At 46.8% G+C, this 18615-nt stretch overlaps 1 protein-coding gene across 3 annotated transcripts in view; it reads left to right on the top strand.

The window, feature by feature from the left end:
- The first annotated feature begins 5684 nt into the window (after positions 1–5684).
- Positions 5685–18615, top strand: part of SPRED2 (sprouty related EVH1 domain containing 2) — a 112444-nt gene continuing 99513 nt past the window's right edge. Inside the window, exons 1-2 of one of the 3 annotated variants that reach the window (XM_032497696.1) lie at positions 5685–5702; positions 8198–8861. In XM_032497696.1, the coding sequence (XP_032353587.1) occupies positions 8836–8861 (26 nt within the window). In that variant the 5' untranslated portion in view covers positions 5685–5702; positions 8198–8835. Of the gene's footprint in view, positions 5703–8185; positions 8862–18615 lie in introns of those variants that run through there. The other 2 variants (XM_032497695.1, XM_032497697.1) reach the window with 2 other exon arrangements.

The following is an 18615-nucleotide window of genomic DNA, read 5'->3' as shown; positions in this document are numbered from 1 at the left end:
GATGTATAAAATCTGAGTTAATACAATGAACAAATGAAGGGCCGATTATTTGCTTTTCTGAATTATTCAATCTATAGCAACTGTGAATAGTTAAGTTTCCCTAGCGTTTTTTATATGTGCTTTGGGTTTTGTTTTTTTTTAAACATTTTAATTGTCTAGATCTCTTTAGGAATATACCTATTTTAAGAAGTAAGGCATATCAGAGACAGCATTTTCATGCTGAGAAAGAAGGGAAAGGATAATAAGTTCATAAGGTCTCTTTCTTCATTCACTAAATTATTGAGAAGAGTTTTATAGCACAAATCTATTAAACATTAATAGCTTTATTTACATGGCCATAAATCAGTGACCATAATAACAGAAGTTAATTCTATCAACAGTACTCCTATACATAATAGTATACTTATATATAAAATATAATACATAAAATATATATGTATTTACATATAGTATATTTGATATTTATCATGTATTTGTATAAATAAATATACAACACATCATAGATACGTGATCAATGTATATTGCTATCATAAATATCCTCTTATTGTGAAATTTGCATTGGAGACTGAAAAGTAGACTGTGAAAATGGTTACAAATTCCTCTCTTCCTGTACCCACATCCCTTGCCATGCGACCTTGCTACCCCTCTCGTCAAGAAGGAGAGTTTATTTCCCTGCTTCTTGACTTTTTTTTTAATGTAAAATACAATTTTTTTTATTGTGGTCAACTTCAAAAAACATTGGAAAACTGCTATTTAATTTTATTTTAAATTTTCATTTATTTTTTTTTTTAAATTGAAGTATAGTCAGTTACAATGTGTCAATTTCTGGTGTACAGCATAATGTCCCAGTCATACATATACATACATATATTTGTTTCATTAAAAGTTATTACAAGATACTGAATATAGTTCCCTGTGCTATACAGAAGAAATTTGGTTTTTTAATCTATTTTTATGTATAGTAGTTAATGTTTGCAAATCTCAAACTCCCAAATTTATCCCTTCCCATCCCCTTCCCATCTGGGTAACCATGAGATTGTTTACTATGTCTGCGAGTCTGTTTCTGTTTCGTAGATAAGTTCATTTGTGTCTCCTTTTTGACTTTGGATTCTGGGTTGGCCATGTGACTTCTTTGGCTAACGAAATAGTATTAACAAATGGGATATAAACAGAGGCTTGAAAAATGCATGAACTTTGGGGTTTACCCTCTTGCTGATGTGGGAACCCTGCCACCACCACCATGTGATCTAACCTGAGCAGATCTGCTGGAGGATAACCAATCACGTGGAGCAGAGCTGAGCTAGTCCAGCTCAGGCCCTACTAAACCAATCAGCCTGCCAATCACCAGATATATGAGAGACCATCCTAGAGCAGCCATCCCCAGCTGAGTGGGCCGAGACCAGAGAAGTCACCCAGTCAAAAGACCAGAGACTTGTGAAAAATAATAGTATGTTTTAAGCCACAAAATTGTTTAGTGGTTTGTTATACAGCAAAAGCTAACTGATACAGGGATCACGTCTTACTGAGTTTTGGTTTCCTTTTTTCCCTTTATCCATTCCAAAAAGTTTGGGTAAAACGTTTGGTTAACTGGAGCCACAGTTGCCACAAACATATGCGCTTTCATTTTCTTCCAATTCTACAAGCTTATATTCTCTTATATTATTAAGCTTCCTTTCTCACTTGTGATCTTCATAGAAGAAAGGGGCTAGGGAATAAATGTAGTATAAAGGAGGCAAGATGTTAAGAGTGAGAAGGGAGCTGGAGGTATGAAATAAGGTGGTGACGATGAGATGCTGAGGCCAGAAAGAGAGGTTGGTACAATTCATAAAATGGTGACTAACTTCTTGGAAGTTTGTTCTATTAAATGAGAATCTCTATGAAACTCCCTGGCACTGACTCCAGATGTCCCTATGTTAAATTGTAAACATACATTCTAAAATTCCCCTGTGTTCTATTCCTTAGTTCCTCTCAATCTTTTTCACTATCCTAAATATGGCTTTCTATTTTGGTAGTTAGATTTTTTTGGCTGTAAGTGACAGAAGCCCAACTTGATCTAAAAAGGCCAGATCAACCTCAAGCTTCAGGCAAGGTTGAATCTTGTTGCTCAAATGATGTCCTCAGGGAACTGACCCTCCATCTCTGTCTCTAGGTTCTGCTTTCCTATGTTTTGGGCTCCCTGTATCCCTCAATCCCTGACCTATTCTGTGGGTCTCAGAGTTGAGTGGTGGCAACTGTCTAGTCTCTCCACCTTGGGTGACCAAGCCCTCCTCCTGTTACCCTAATCATGTTAAAGGCACTAAGATCCATCCAATTTCCCAAGTCAAAGACTTGGAAGTTATCCCAGACCTTACCATTAGTCTCCATATCTAATAGATCATAAAGCCAAGTCATTTCCATCCCATCTGCGCCTTTGGAATTCCTTTTCCCTCTTTGTGGCCAACGCCACTGTGCTTTGTCATGCATTGTTATTCCTGTAATGGAAGAAGAAAATTTCTCCCTAACCAGTCTTTGTTTTGCTTCCTGCAAACAATCCTCCATGCCTGGAGTAATCGATTAAAAATGTAAATCTGAGTGATTATGTAACTTGTATAAGCTGCTCCATAAATTTGGGGGTACAAACATGATCCCAGTTGGTGATTTTTCCAGTGGATCTCTTGAATCCCAGCTGCCCTGTTAGCAGAAATTCCACTTATCTTAGGTTGAGTTCCCTAGAAACAGAGCCTGAGCTGGGGATAAGTGTTGTTATTTGCTGCTATTTTAAGGGCCTCCTTGCTTCCTGGCATAGGGCTGTGGCTGAGCCCACTCTAATCCACTTTGCTTGGCCTAGCTATATATTTTTATTTTGTTTTGTTTTAATGAAGGTACTGAGGATTGAACCCAGGGCCTCTTGCATGCTAGGCATGCACTCTACCACTTGAGCTATCCCTGCAAACTGCCCTAACTGTAAAACATTCTTGGGGCAGGAGATTGGTCTTTCCTCCCAAGAGGCCAAGGCGCTCCTCATGCAAAGTGCTGTGTACCTGGTGCTCTGCTTCCTTGGGGTCTCAGAGCGGGCCCTTGATCCAGTCATAAAGGATAGTTTTAAAAATTGAAATATAGTTGATTTACAATGTTGTAATAAAGGATTCTTTTATGTCAGAGGTGAAAAACTCAAATGCCTACAAGAGCCAGCAGCCTGATGGACAGGAAAGCCATCACTTAGCAACAATTGTTACCAAGCGGGAATTTGGCACTCACATTCCCCACATCTTTGGAGTTTTTTCAGGAAGTTTCAAAAATCTTGACTTTTATGTGAAATACTCTGATTTTACACTGTTAGCTTGATTAAAAAAAAAAAAAAAGCAGGCAAAACAAAATTGTCTGGGGCCTTATCTGACCCAGGGGTGATCAGTTTGTAAATCCCCAAACAATGGAAGCCCACTTACCCCAAATTTGCATAACTATGGGGCCACTGCAATGAGTGGGACCCGACAAAGCTCAGTTGTGAAACTGCTACAAAAGGATCCAAGACTTCAAGAGAGTCTAACCTCCTTTGGCATGTCCTGTGCAGCCTCCCTGACCTGGCCTCCTGCTCTGCCTTTCCGTTACCCTGGCTCCCCACGCTGTCACACCTTAGGGGCTGTGAGTTCACAGGGCTGTCAGTTATCTAAGCCTTTCACCTTCTTTCAAGATCTGGCTCGAATTTCCCTTCTTCTGGTCAGCCTTCCTTTCCCTGATCTCTGCTTTCTCTCCTGCTTCCCCCGTGTTTTAGAGCAGTTATGCCATTGCCTCGATGTTTTCTTTACAGGTCTGTTTCCTCACCTGACCAAACCCCTAGAAGGCAGGACCCTGGGTTCATTGATCAATGTACCCCCATAGCCTCATAGGGTACCTGGCACTTTAAATGCAGGTGGAAGGAATGGGCCTCCAGTTTGAAAAATAATGAACAGAACATAGCTTTTCACATGCCAGAAATGCATTTGTGAGAAACCAGTAATTTTATTTTAAGAAAATAAGTTGAAACTTGGTGTTTAAGAGAAAGGGAGAGAAAAACCCCTCTGCATACTGTCATTTTTTAAATGACCACATATTTGTGAAAAACAGTTGAAAAGAATGTTTTTATACTTCCTCAGCCTTGGACATAGCAGAGGCTTCTAAGAAGAGTTCTAGAATAGGAGAATGGCTAAACTGACCCGTCGCACTGCTTTTCTCCCAGACCTCAGAGGTTCCCAGGGCTCTTATAGTCGGGGATGTTTGCTGTCTCCGGTGGGGGGGAACAGGGAATCAGCTCCTCCGAATGAAACAGCACTTCTTCAGAGGCGGAGGCCTTACTAGGGAGAGCGAGCAGCCACAGCCGAAGAGACCCTTTGCATAACCTACTCTTAAATTGAGGCTGAAACTCTAGAGGCAAACCAAACCCTAAGCGGTTACGTTTTCTCGACAAGGTCGCCCAGCCCTGTCAATCATTTCCTGCTTTCTCTCCCTCCCCAAAGCGCGCGCGCACACACACGAGTTTCGGTGGACCGCTGCCTTGACTTTGAGCTTGTCTCCTACCCGAAGTGGAGCACCTTGGGAAGCAGAGAGGTTGGCGTTTCATTCATAATACATGAACTCAAGACACTAAGGAGGCATGGACAAGAGCCTTTCAGCTCTGCTATTTAAAATCCCAGCGTTGCAGCTGAAAGGGAAAATGACCCGCGAGTGAACGCATTGGGGATGAAGTATTCACGATAGCGGGACTAGAGAGCGCGTCAGCGGCCCGCCCGCTGGCTATTTATACCGCGCCGATTATGCAATCCAGCTCCAGCCATTCATGCCTGGACTGGGACTCCGCGCGCCGGGGGGGGGGGGGGGGGGGGGGGGAGAGGGGCGGAGGGGGAGATCGCTCCCGGGCGCCGGGTCAGTTTCTAAGTTTGCATCATTCCCTTGATTACGAGAGAGCTTGGGTTTCCATTCCGGCCCGCGGGTCTAGGGGAAGGCAGCCGGGCTGCAAACTCGCTTGGCACACCCTGGCACACACGACTGCTTATTTAAACAGAATAATAAAGCCACCCCAGCGCCCCGGGCGCGGCCAAGCGGCGTGCAGGGCTGGGCTCGCTGCAGACCGGAAGGAACTGATAAAGCGGGAGCTAATGATACCCGCTCCCTCCCGGTCGGAAGTGTCCTCCGAGCGCCGGTCATTGAGAAATACCGAAGGGGCAGAATGGGGGTGAGGTGAGGACAGGCAGGGCGCAGCTGCGCGCGCCTCGCGGGGCGGGGAGCCGGGGCGCCGCTGCAGTGGGAAGCTATTGCCGGCCGCGGCCGGGCGGCACAAACCTTACGGCACAGTGGAGTCCTCCCCTGATCACCCCGCACCCCCGGGACCCCCGCAGGAGAGGGGAATGATTATCACCAGCCCACCCCTGGGAGATCTACACTCCCCACCCTACCAGACCCCTACGGGAGAGAATTGGGAGGACGCAGAGATGGGGCGAAGGACACGAAAGACAGCGGCTTGCTGAGAAGGAGAAAATGTCCGCTTCTCCCGGCGCCCGTGCGGGGAGGGAAGGGGCGGGGGCCGCGGCCCGCTTCCGAGTGAAACAAGACCTGCGGGTCTACTGAGCATGCCCGTCCCACCGCCGCCGAGGGTCGCTCCGGTTCCGGGCTCCGGGCTTTCCTGGCGGTCAACGGGGAGGATTCAGGAGGGGGTGCTCCCCCGCCCCGGACTCTAGATTGAGAGGCGGGTAAGTGGGGGTCCTGCTGGGGGCTCCGCTGGGTTAGCGTGAAGTTGTAAGCAGATCGACATTACTTTTGAAGCTGTACTATCACCCTTGATTTGATCGTGTTCAGAGCTGCCTGCTCCCTATTTTGCTGGTTGTGGGGGACAGATGAGGATACGACAATGACATTAAATTTAAGCCCTAAATCCGTGATACTCCCTATTCTCATGACAATCCAGTAGACTTTGATAATACCTTGATACTCAGATCAATAAACATCTGAGTTATTCGCCCAATAACGGCATTTATCCTTGAAACTGTAGGAGTCACAGTAATTGGCAGGGGAAGGGGGGTGACCTGCTAGGAACATTTTCATCAAAAGATTCTTTTTGGGTAATGAACAAGGCAGAAGAGAACTGGAAGGTTTTCTTTAGAGGAACATAAAGGACCGGGAGTGGTGGGGGAGCATCTGTAATCCACTGGCTAGAGGGAAGAAAGGGTTGCCATTAATCTATTTGCCCTGTGTTTAGCACAGTGCCTTCACTCTATGGCCATTTAATCCTCCCAACAACCCTATGTTGTGGGGATCATCCTGACACTACAGACACCGAACCCGAAGCTCAGAGAGCCTAAAGACCTGCTGAAGCCTGGCACCAGGACATCCAAGTGGGGACTTGGTGACTCCTGAACCTTAGAAAGTTTCCCTTTACTCCTCTGGCTGCCCAGTCCCAGGGTTGGATGAGTCATTCACTGCTATTAGCAGGGAGCTGGATGAATGGAGTTGTGATGACACAGATTCAGCTTGCCAATCTGCAGAAATTAATAATCACCTCACCTGCCACCTTGCCATTTGGGCACTTTGGAACTGGAGGGTGGAGCCAAAGAGATGACTATTGGGTGGATAATTTTGACATGGACAAAATGGCCATGTTCCTGGAAGTTCAGGAATAACTGAGTGGGAACTCTTTCAAACATTGTTGAGAAGCAACAATGGCCAAAAGTGGGAACTGGGTAGTTGCCTTATCCTTATGGGGACTTAGACAACAACAAGATCTTGCTTCTTTGTTATCCCTGTTTATAAAGAAGTTGAAGAATTGATAAAAGCCTCACTCGGAGTCTCAGGACTGCTAGGGGAAAACCAGAACCCAGGTGTTCTCCCCTGTCTAATGCACTTTTCACCACCACACACCATCAATCAGCATCAAATGTGGGTGAACCCCAATCCATGTCCACAGAGACTATGGTTGTGATAAGCACGAAGCCTAGGGTAAACCACTAGTTTCTCCCTGACTCAAGGTGAAACTCTTACTATCTTTGGAGTACTTGTGGCTCTCCAAATGCATACGTATACCCTTTAGGTATACTACATTGGAGGCATATATTTAATCTCTTAATTTGTTCAGTGGTTGCTATTAAAAGTCTCTGTCTAGTGTCTTGGCACATTCAGCATAGAAAAGTCTACTGCACTTGGAGAGCAGGAAGGGGCAGGGACAGTATCTCTTGCTTCCTAGCAAGCCCCAGAAGAAGCTATCCAATGGCTATGGAATTTATGGGACACACTGCGAAGTAACAATATGGAGCCCGTTGTTCAAACACTAATGACTTTCAAGACTGCAACAACAGAGCATCATGCCAAGCAAAGATCCCAGTGCAACTGTGCATGTTGCCTGCCCATTGTCTAGACAGTGCTGCTTTGAAGAGCACCACCTAGGCCCAGAGTCCCATGCCAAGGCAGGAAAAAAAAAAAAATTAAAGACAAAGGGGAGGGGGGAGTGGGCTTGAGGAGCTCTCCATCACTGCATCTCACTGGCAGCGGGCAACCTCTCCCCCAGGAACTGTGGCCTTCAAGGGCCTGAGACGAGGGCCATCCTCCACTAAACTCGAGAGAAATTTACTGAATAATTTAAAAAACATATTTGGGTTTACCTTTTAACCTGAGAAAGTCCATTATTTCTACTGAAATGCAGATGTTTCTGGGCTGTGTTGGATTTACCCTTTTTTAATGTACAAATAATGGCTCCTTAAAAATGTCCGTTCCCTTAACGAGGCAAAAAAGAGCTCAAGATTCACGTGAAACTGAAAAGCCTCTGCCATTCAGAACCTTGGCAAAGGCACCTGTGCCGCCCCCACTCTCCCGCCCCACGGTGGGAGGGTAGTTGGTCTTAAGAGCGCGAGCACCCCTCCGGCCCTCCCCTGAACTCCCCATATCTCCCCCCTCTTCCCCGCCCTCCGGTTTTTAATCCAGGGGTTTGAAAGGAGGGAGGGAACCAAACGGGAGCCAGATGTGTGCGAGTCCCGAGCTGCCGCCTCCTCCCTCCTCTCGGGCATCTTAAAACCCGGAGCGCTAACTAAGAGGATCCGGAGTCAGAGAGACACAGTGCAAACAACTCTGCTCCGGGGCTCCTCCGGGAGTGGGAGCCGGGAGGGAGGGGGAAAGGAAGCCGGGCATGCTCAGTAGGCGGGACAAAGTTTTTTTTTTTTTTTTTTCTCCTTTTTTTTTTTTTTTCGGTCGCAAGTAGGAAGCTTTTTGCACTCCACCACCTCTGGCCGCTGGGAAGACGTCATCGCTTCCGCCCTACTTCCTCCTCCTGTTGGCGGCGGTGAGAATCCAATATGGAGTAAATCGGTGGAGTCGAGAGATGGGGCTCGGACGGGGCGCCCTGCACCGCCTCCCAGGCGCACCTCCCCCGGCCGCCGACCGCTCCCCGGAACCGTGATTGGCCCGGCCCCCCCGGGGGCGACCCCGGGCAGAGCCCCCACCCGCGGCCGGCCCTCTCCTCCTGCTCTCAGCAGTCCCCGCCGCTTCACGGCGCGCTTGTTTTTCTCCTCCTCTCCCCTACCGCCGTCCCCTGCCCAAATCTCTCCCCTCCGCGGACTCCCGAGCCCCCGGAGTCCCCGCCCGCCTCGCCCCTCGGCGCTGCGGAGCTTACTCCTCCCGAAGCTTGCCTGTGCACCCCTTCCTCAGACCTCACCCCGCACTCCGGTCACCCTGCTTCCCCTTCTGCCTTCTGCGGCGCCCCCTTCATCTCTAGCCGCCCCCCCCTCTCCAACCAAATCAGGCGATCTCCGGAGATGTGAAGAAAGGGGGGTGAGCGGACAGGAAGATGAAGGGAGCAAAGCTGCCCGCCGCGGGACAGGCGTCTAGGTGAACAGGAAAATGACCGAAGAAACACACCCGGACGAGTAAGTTTGGCCGCTGGGTGGGACGAGTGTGCCCCGCGGGGGCAGCGTGGGGGCCGGGGCTGAGGACGCGGGCGGGGACATTGGTTGGGTGAATTTGGCGTGGGGTGCCGCGACTCATTGGCCTGTGGGGTTTGGGACTCGAGATTTCCCCCCTTGTTGTTGAATTGAGGAGGGGGCAAAAACTGCTGCGGGCCGGCGGGGGCGCGCCTTGGGTCCTTGGGCTGGTGGCGGCTTCGGGGGCCAAGGGCGCGAGGGTGACCTCGGGGCGGTCCCGGCTCCCTCTCCGGGGACTCACAAATACCCCTCCCCTCGAGATCCTCGGCGGCTGGAGCGGAAGACTTGACACCCCCGCTCTGGTTTCCTGGAGTCGGTGGGTTTTTACGTGGTGACTTTGAGACTCTCCCGCCCCGCCGCTCGCCCCGCGGTCCTTTCGGGAGCCCACTGGGGCCCAGGCTCCGCCATTTCGTTTTCTTGAATCGCTCTCATTTGCATACCACATTTTCATTCATAAAAAACACAGCGGAGCGAAGGGAGGACTGGGCACCGGCTGCGCGGGGGTCTGCGTGCGCCGGGGTCCCCGCGCGGGCCGGTGTGCGGAGCCGCCCCGGGTTCCGCGGCGCATATGAGTTTGTGTGCATGCGCTGGCGGGCCCGGGACTGGCGCCCCGCGGGGTCCGGGGTGCTCGCGGGGCAGATCGGAGGGTGTGCGGCGGGGGCGGGCGGCAGCGTGAGGGGCAGCGCGCTGCGGGCTTGCTTGTGTATGCATCTGTATGTGTGTCTGTGTATCTGTGTGTGTGCGCGTGCACAGGCGTGCGTGCCCAGCCCGCGGGCCCGAGGGGAACAATGCTCCGGGCGCTTCGAGAGGGGCTCCTGGGCGGACCCACTGCCCTCCCGAGGGACCCGTGTCTTTTTCCAGCCCTGAGCCAAGGTGCAGCTCCTCCGGCCCCGCGGTCGCCGAGTCGGGTTTGGCTTTCTCCCACCCCCGCCCGAGGCGTTTCCGATCGCGGGTGCTACAGAGGCAGGGCTACCGAGCCCGGCGCCTGAGGTTGTCCGCCTCGGGTCCGAGCGGTCACCGCACCGCAGTGGCCGCCGCTGCTCAGCGGCTGTGCCCGCCACCAGCCACTTTTTTTTTTTGTGAATAAGACGCTCTCCTTTATTGTCACATGATATCCCTCCCCTCCTCCCCTGCACATTCATAAATCCGGAGCCTGCCTCGGCTTCTTTCATTCAGTGCTGCCATTAGCTAAGGTAGCGGTGGCGCCAGCTGGTGCTCTTTGGCTTGGGCGCGGAGAGCCGGTGGGCAGCCGTGGGGACGTGCCTGGAGGGAGGCCCCGCGCGTGTCTGCAGGGTTGTGGGGGCTGCGGGTAGCCAGCGCCAGACACCGTGGGTCTTTTGCCCCCGCGAGCATTGGGACTCAGTGCAGAGAGGGGAAGTGACTCAGGGCTGGCCGGCAGGGAGGGCTTCTCTTGCAGCAGGTGACAGAATGCTGTGCTCTAAGAATCTACTCACTTTTTTTTAAATGCCCCTTTATTCTTTGGTCTCTGCTTTTGCCAGGCTGGGCGGGAGGGGGTGTTGGGAGGACTGGTGTTTGGGAAAGGGAATTTCCTTTCTGTGGGTCCCCAGGGAGCTTTGGTTGCAGTTACCCCTGGTCTGCTGGACACCCATTCCGTACGTAGCTGGAGAGGATACTGCCTGGTGTGCGTGTTGTGGCTGTCCCACCACATCTGCTGGTCTGTGTATTTTAGACCTTTTGCTTTGCCTTCATAGACTGTATCTTTAAATGGTAAAATGAAAAATGTTGACCTTCTAGGGCAGAAATACAGGTTGGGGTGGGGGAGGGATATACTGCTGGGCCTTGCCCCCTTTTGGAGTTGACTAATAAACAGGTATTTTTACGGGTCCTTGTTTGTCCCTGCACACACAAAGAGCAGTAGTAGCAGGGAGGGACGGTTGCCATGCTCTGGGCTGGTTGGAGATTGGTTCACCACCCTAGATTGGGTTCCTTGGCTCCAGCTCTTGGGAATACTGGCCTGGCCTCTCCCTTTTCGGGGAGGCATGTCAGCTTTGCATCCTCCCGTCTGCTATCCAAAGCAAAAGGATTTCAGATGGGATCACCAGCAAAAAATAAATTAAAAAAACTCTCTTCCAGGCTTTCACAGCAGTTCAGCATGGAACCAGCTGCCCCAACTGCTGTCAAGCCCATTTGAGACAATGGATATTTGAGTATAGGTTCTGGTTTCAGTTAGAGAATCAGAAAGCTGTGGCACCGTAGCCCGCTGCAGCATTCTGGCCTTCTTGGGTTTACTTTTAATGTAATGACCTTGTCATGAGACATGAAATGCCTGGTAAGAAGACAGGCTGTATGTAAACTGCCATTTGTGGACACTGTCCATTATATTGTTCAATGTTCTTAAGTAATGACCCATCTGAAAAATTCCTCTTAAATGCTGGTGCTGGGAAGAAGGTTTCTGTCTGAGTTACAGAGCTTGCTGTGATTGCTTTTGTGTTGTTTTCCTACCACTGTCAGGAAGCTCAGAGCTAAAATTTTTGCTTGATTATGGTGCCATATTAGCCTAGGTTTTTGCTAGGTTTATTTACCCCTCCTCTGTGTGCGTTTTGATCGCCTGTTTTCTCATCTAGTGGTTTGAGGTTCCTTTTGGAAGTAGGCAAGGTATGTTACTTATAGGGAGGTAATCAAACTGGAGACTGGGGGATATATTTGTGCCTTAGATAAAACATTTTCCTGATAGTCCACATATATTTAAGGCTTTTATTAAACAATACAGGTACTTAACTATCTTGATCAGAATATAGTAACTCAGAATGGTAAAATCATGCTTAATTTAAAAAAACAAGTTTCATCTTCTATTGTTCTTTTCCATGTCGATTTAAAACTCCTCTAATATATATATATATATATGCTCATAAATTCAGGAAAGCTTGCCTGCCCTTTTCACCGATGGTCTTAAACAATAGTTTCCACATAGAAGATACCCTGATCCTTTTTTGATCCCACTCCAGGTAAAAATGCATGTTAAGATTTCCAACTCTACAGATTTTTTTTTATAATTGAAAAATTGAAGAGCATCAACAAACTATTGAAAGTGGTCTTTTGTACACAGGGAGTGGAAAATTTTTTTTAAATCATGTGTATTTCATCTGTATCTTTAAAGCATGCAATCATTGCTATGAATGGTTTGGAAATTTGCAGACAAAATGAAGAAACCCTTCTCAAATGAGCTGTAACTCAGGAGACACCAGGCTACCATTCAGCTTTCTGTCTGGTTCATGAACCCTTCTCTGCAACACACATCTTGCTGAGAATGGATTTGTAGCTCAGCCCTCAGTTGTATTTTCCTTAATGTTGAAAGGGTTCCCATTAAAAAAAAAAAAGGCTTAAATATTTTTGCTGAAACTTTTCAAAGAAATTAGCCATTATAACCCTTATATTCCAATTACTTGAGCTTACCTTCCAAAAGATGAGCCTACTCTGCCATGAAACCACAATACCATGATGACACTTAATAAAATTAAGAATAAATTCCCTGATGTCTGTAACTCTTAGTCTCAGTTGACTGAAAAGTGTCTTTCTAACTGGTTATTTCAGACAAGGGCCAACAATCCTGCTTTAAATTCATTTGTAATGTGCACTTAAGACTCAATGCTTAGCCGTTTGCTCACTTTCTGATATAAGGCAAGTTACTTTTGTATCTCACCTTGGTTTTATCTGAGTGAATAAAATGGCAATAAATACGACTGATTTCATGGAGTTGCTGTGGGAATTCAATGAGCTAGCCCGTGTAAAGCTTACAGCCGGCACCACGAATAACACAGGTGTCTGGTGTCAGCTCTTTGTTGGGCGCTGGGATAGATTTCTTACAGGCTCACTTTCAGACGTGTGAAGGGGTTGTCACCCCATTTAACTGATATGGAAGCTTAAGTAAAGTCACTTGTCGAAGACAGCTAATATTTTTTATAGCAGTTTATTCATTTAGTCTTCTCAGCAATTCTATGCAGTAGATAGCATTATTACCTCCATTTGTAGATGGCAAAACAAAGGCCCAGAGCAGTTAAGTAACCCCAGCAGCCTTGCTCAGAAAGGATTGTTTTTAACCAGCATGAGGTACTGTCTCAGAAGGGGAGAGGGTGGCAGCCTTAGTCATACTGACTTCAGAGCTCACACCATTTCTGCCAGTCATGCTGTCCCTTATTCTTCTGAATTGGTGACAGTCTGTCACTGCCATAACTTTTTTCACTTCCCTTATCTTCCCTGAAAATGCTATGACGCACATACTGAATCAAAGTGAATTTGAATAAACTTGGGCTTGAGAATTCTGCCATACACCTTAAGATAATGGGAGTGTGAATTCAGGGTTGGTTATTACTGGAATGTTAGATCTACATTCATTGAAATAACAGTTGTGGGAATTAGACCCATTACAATAAATATTGATCCATTCTCTTTGTATTAGCCTTAAAAAAAGGGAGTGTGTTTCCACTCTACTTAAAATCCTTAAATGTTAAAAACATGGAGTTGACTATTCAGAATTGGAATCTTGATTTGTTCATCAGAAAATCTTGAAAGCAAAGCAAAGCAAAACAGAAAACTTGGAAAGACCTTAACAAGCTTATAAGCTAGGACGTTGTCATTGTATAAAGACACTGTTACTGTGTAAAATTAAATTCCTGCTGCAAGGCTGTACGTCTTGTTAGGTGGTGGGCCTGGACTAACCTCCACCTGCTGGGTCCGTTTCCACAGGGATCTTAACAAATGCTGCCTCCTTTCTAGCTGTAGCTGATCCCCTCTGCTCTCCAGTTCCTTTAACCAGTAAAGTGTATTATAAGTGAATCGGTGTGAGTATCGAAACTATTCTGCCTCAACAGTCTGCTTGCTCGTGCTCTTTATTCTGAAATCTTCTTCTTTCTTCCTTTCCTGCAACAAGTGAGATTCTGCTCATTCCCCTCAACCAGCCCTGGGGCATTCCTTTTATGAGGTCCTCCTAGACTTTCCCCACCGCGAGTAAGTCAAGATCACTGACTCTATAGCATTTCCCCCTCCATCGTCTGGCATATAATCACCATTTTGATTTGGGCTTATACCCAGATTCTGTCCTGGAATAGGAGCTTTTGGGATTCAGGATTATTACCTCTTAACTGCCTAGTTTTCTAGTTGTTGGCCTAACACCACTGGGCACATTGTGGCTGCTTTTAATAAACATCTATTGAACTTAAAAAATGTATTTAATTATTTTAAAATGCAGTTTTGTCCCTGCTGACTAATGCAATCATGACAATTGTTGGATTTGGTTAACTTAGGATGTGTATAAGCCTCCTTTGGAGAAGCTCCACGTTCACATGAAGCCCTTGACGTGTTTTGTGGAAATTGGGTGCAGAACTAGCTGGTGGTGGTGATCTGTGATTGACGACTCAAAACCAGTTTGATTCCAGGCACTGTTGGGGGAACTGAGAAGTGGAAGATCCTCAATGCAATAAGCCAGGGCCTGTGTTTCTGCCTCTGCAGGAGAATCTCTGCAGAAATCACAGTATTAGCAATTTGCTGTAGCTACAGGGTTCTTATGGTGTCTTGACACTTGAAGTTGGAGACAGCTGTGCTGGTGAACTCCAGTATTGGCATAGTCCCTGTGTTACGGGGCTGAACACAAATACACAGTCTAACAGCAAAAATCCTCAGAAACTGAACATGATAATAGAGGCAGAGCAGGAAGTTTTTGTGTTCAGTTGTTTGTTTTGGCTTGTATTCTCTTAAGTAAATGGGGCTGTTTTGGGTTTGTTTTTTTTTTTTTTTTTAAAGACCCAGTCATATTGATAAACTTGATAACTGTTCTCGTAAATATTTTAAATCAGTGTGTAACTATTTTTAATCAATGTTTAAGGATAGAACATTGATGATTTTTAAAAGCATTTCCTAGGGCTTTTAGTCCGCGGAGTAGAAGGAATATCTTTTGCACTGGTGCACACCATGCTCTGGGAAGCAAGATGCGTTTTCTGTATGCTTGCCCTGGGTAGGCATGAAACTTTGTTCCCACAGCTTGACATATCACCTGTCACGGAAAGGAAGTCAGGCCAGGATCTCAGTGAATACTTGATATTAACTGGCAGAGGGGTTGGCTAAATTAAAGAGCAGCTGTTTATAGCAATTCATTTCTCAGGTCATCTTTGTCAGCAGTATGTTCACCTGGGGCACACTGCAGCCAAGATAGCAAATCATGCCTCTGTTATATACTCTCTTTCAAAGGGTGGTTGAGTATGTATTTAAAAACAACACTTCTGTGTTTACTTGCACCAAGAGCAGAGAAGCGGAGAAGTGGATTTTGACTTCACCCTGGCATTTAGCACTAGGGATTGAAGAGATTAGAACAACACGGGCAGCTTCCAAAATGTATGGCTTTGGCTCCTCTTTGTACTGAAATAATGATTTTTCAAATCTGGTTGTTTCCATTTTTAGCAATATTCCCTGTGGTCCATTCATGAATGCTTAAAACTTAATTATCAGGCGAAGTTTTTTTTTTAATTGTCTTTCCTAGTTCAACTAATACTGACATCTTTGTCTTTCATTTTGATTATTTATTCCTCGTATTTCTTTTTCGCACTGCATTGCTTTGGCCCTGGCCTCCAGTATTGATTTTTCAGATAAGCACTGTTTATTTTGTATTTGCATCCCACCCTGAGCATGCACAGAGAAGCTTGGCCCGTCTGCCCTTCCCGGTGTGGGAATAATAGCTTATTGACCCTAATACCCATAGTCTGGCAGAATGCCGAGATCACAGTAGGCTTTCTGCAAACGTTTATTGATTAGCTAATGTAAATATTCATTAATTGAAAAATAGTTTTACCTTATGTAAAAAATTAAATGATTATTCATATTGTACCTGCATCCAAAAAGACTCTGACGTTGCTTTCTTCAAAACTGCCGAGATGGGCAGGCTGCCATGACGGTAATGGAAGAAATGTGGGCTTTGGGGTCACACCCTGCCTCTGCCCTCTACTGACTCTTACTGAAGAGGGTACTTACCTATAGTAGCATTCTTCACTCTCTTGCCAGTCTGTGGTCTAGAAATCTTATTACCAGCAGCATTCAAATTCTGTCTAAAACAAGAATCAATAGGCTAGGTGGGGCCCAGAGTTCTCTTAGGAGTAAGTTGGCTTATGACTTGTTTTTGTCTGCTTGCCTGCCATGTTGGTGTTTGCATTTTGTATCTCCAGCCAAGGAGTATAGCGGATGATGGACCAGAGATTTAATTTAATCATCAACATCCCAGGACTTCTACTCATTTTTACAGACCTTTTAAAGCTGTGTAAGTGTGAAGCGAGTCTTGACCTATTCGTTAAATTTCTCTCCTTTGCTTAATAGATTAAATCAAATCTGGGATTTTTCTCAGGCTCAGAATTCCAAAACAGGTCTGCTCTGCCAGGATGGAGTGCCCCGGCTCAGCGTCACTTCCAGCCCTGAAGGCCTAGTGGTTGCCTTCTCCCACTAGGGGGACAGGTGAACAGGTTTCAGATCAGGAGCCTGCAGTTTGCAAACCAGCTTTGAGGCCCTTAGCATCCATTCTTAGATGTCTTTTCTACTACGGAAAGTGGGCAGATACAGGATTACAGGTGTCCATGTGGAGTGTGGTAGACTTTGAATCTAAAGAACTTGACTTTAGAGCATACTTGAACGCTAACTGCAAAGCCCTGTGTAAATTATCTTGTGGGTAAAATAAATAGCAGTGGGGTGAGGCTTGAGGAGAGGGGGTGACTAGCTGTGGCGTGCCATTCACTTACTGTGTGCAGTGTGCCAGACAGGACCCGAGCTGTGACTCAGGGAGCCTCTGCCCTCGGGGAGCTTACTTTCTGGGGTGCTGGGCACTTGCATCTGCCGTGAGGGTTGAGAACAGCACCGCCTGGATGATGGACTGACTGGCTGCCAGAGGTGCTTCCCTTCTTCCCCTTCCCCTGCAGGGTTCCTCCTCGAGCTGCAGGCATTGGGACGCCCAGATCTGGGGTGGAGGGAACTCTTCCTCCAGAGCATTAAAGGAACTGCCTGCCCTTCTCAGAATCCCCCAACAAGTTCTTTGAGTTGTTTTTTGGGTGAAAGTGTGTGTATGTGTGTGTGCGTGTGCATGTGCATGTGTTTTGTGTACACACACTTGCACATTCACACATAGATGGAATAAATCCAGCAGTCCGAAGCATCCACAGCTACAGGTGAGGAAAAGATTCAGCAAAGTTAAGTATCCTTTCTGAGGTCACCGAACAAGCGCTGTTATTTTTACCCAGGTCCTTTGACTTCATACCTGACGTCTGTAGAACAGCATTATGTGTCATAATTTCACAGCGCCTTGGTTTCTGCGTACAAAGAAATTGTGCTGCGTGGACAGCCTGATTTATATTACCATGGAGTGAATGAAGTTAGAGCTCATTTAGAATCCTGTAAACACGTCAGAACTTCCAGGTGACATCTCTTCCTTGTATTCCTGTGTGGGAGTAGGGAACCAGGGCCCCCTGGGCTGGCCTCTTCTGTACGGACACAAAGAGCAGCTCTCCAGATACCTCCTTTGGAAAGAGAACCAGCCCCCTCACCCTTGATGGAAAGTGTGTGGGAGCAGGATGGCTAACAAATCACCCTTTTCTCCTGGACCTGTGTTTTAGCCTAAGCTGTTTTGAGAGGAGGATTAAACTTGAACGTGCTCAAGAAATCACCTGGGAATCTTGTGCAGCGAGGATTCTGATTCAGGAAGGCCTGAGAGTGCGCACTGTTAACAAACTTCCAGGTGCTCCTGGAGCTGCAGATCCAGGGACCACATTTTGAACAGCAAGAGCCTGTCTGTGGCTGTGACGACAGTGAGCTCCCAGCTGCCAGGTTTGTGTCTTCAAAGGCTACCTCACGTACTTGGCATTTGGAATCTATCGAAGAAGCTCATTGGACAAGAAGGAGAGAGATTTTTCAAGGGCCTGCCCATCACCATTCTTGGCAAGACTTCCAACTTTGAGGTATAGCTTGATTTTAGAGGGGAAGGTCCCGGAAGAATTTTTTTTTTCTTTTTTTCTTACGGCTTAAAAAAGTTCTTGGTGAATGTCAGGTGGCCCAAGAGATCCACCCTAAAAAGAAGTAGGAAGTCCCAGCCCTCTGTGTGTGTTCTGTCCGTCGGCAGCTAGCATTCTGCACCTTCCAGAGACGTTAGTCTTGCATGGAAAGCCTGCTGCCCTGGAAGCAGGCACAGTCAGCCCTAGAAGAAATCACAGGAAGTAATTAAACAGAGAAGGTCAGAGAAAGAGGAAGTGGTTGTGTTGTTCCTGATGCGAATAGCATTGTTGTTCCTGGGGATCGAGATGATGGTGTTTAAGTCTTCTGGAATGTGGCTGCTTGGGGATTTGATTGTGTTTAGATTGCAGCCCTTTTCGTTTATTCTTTTAGACAGCAATCTAGTTAGGAAATGAATTGCTCTTAGGTCTTATCAGGAATCCCCACGTGCCTAAGCAGAAGTCTTGAGCGGGGAGTTGCTTATAGCTTGGCAAATTGCACTTAAATGAAATGAATGTCAAGACTATTAGAGGTTAATTTTAGGTGTCTGGAGTTCTCCCTAATTCTCCTGATTAAACACTTTAACATAATAGTTTCCTTAATTGGAATAATGATAGAATATTAGCATGCATATTAAACCATTTACCCAAATTTGAATAGGGTTAAAATGCAAATTATCCATCACTTGTCAGCAACTCACTCTTTAGAGATAATTCCTGGTGAGAGA

The sequence above is a fragment of the Camelus ferus genome, chromosome 15 (genome assembly GCF_009834535.1).
Source record: "Camelus ferus isolate YT-003-E chromosome 15, BCGSAC_Cfer_1.0, whole genome shotgun sequence".
Lineage (NCBI taxonomy): Eukaryota > Metazoa > Chordata > Mammalia > Artiodactyla > Camelidae > Camelus > Camelus ferus.
This window is presented reverse-complemented; position numbering and strand designations above follow the sequence as displayed.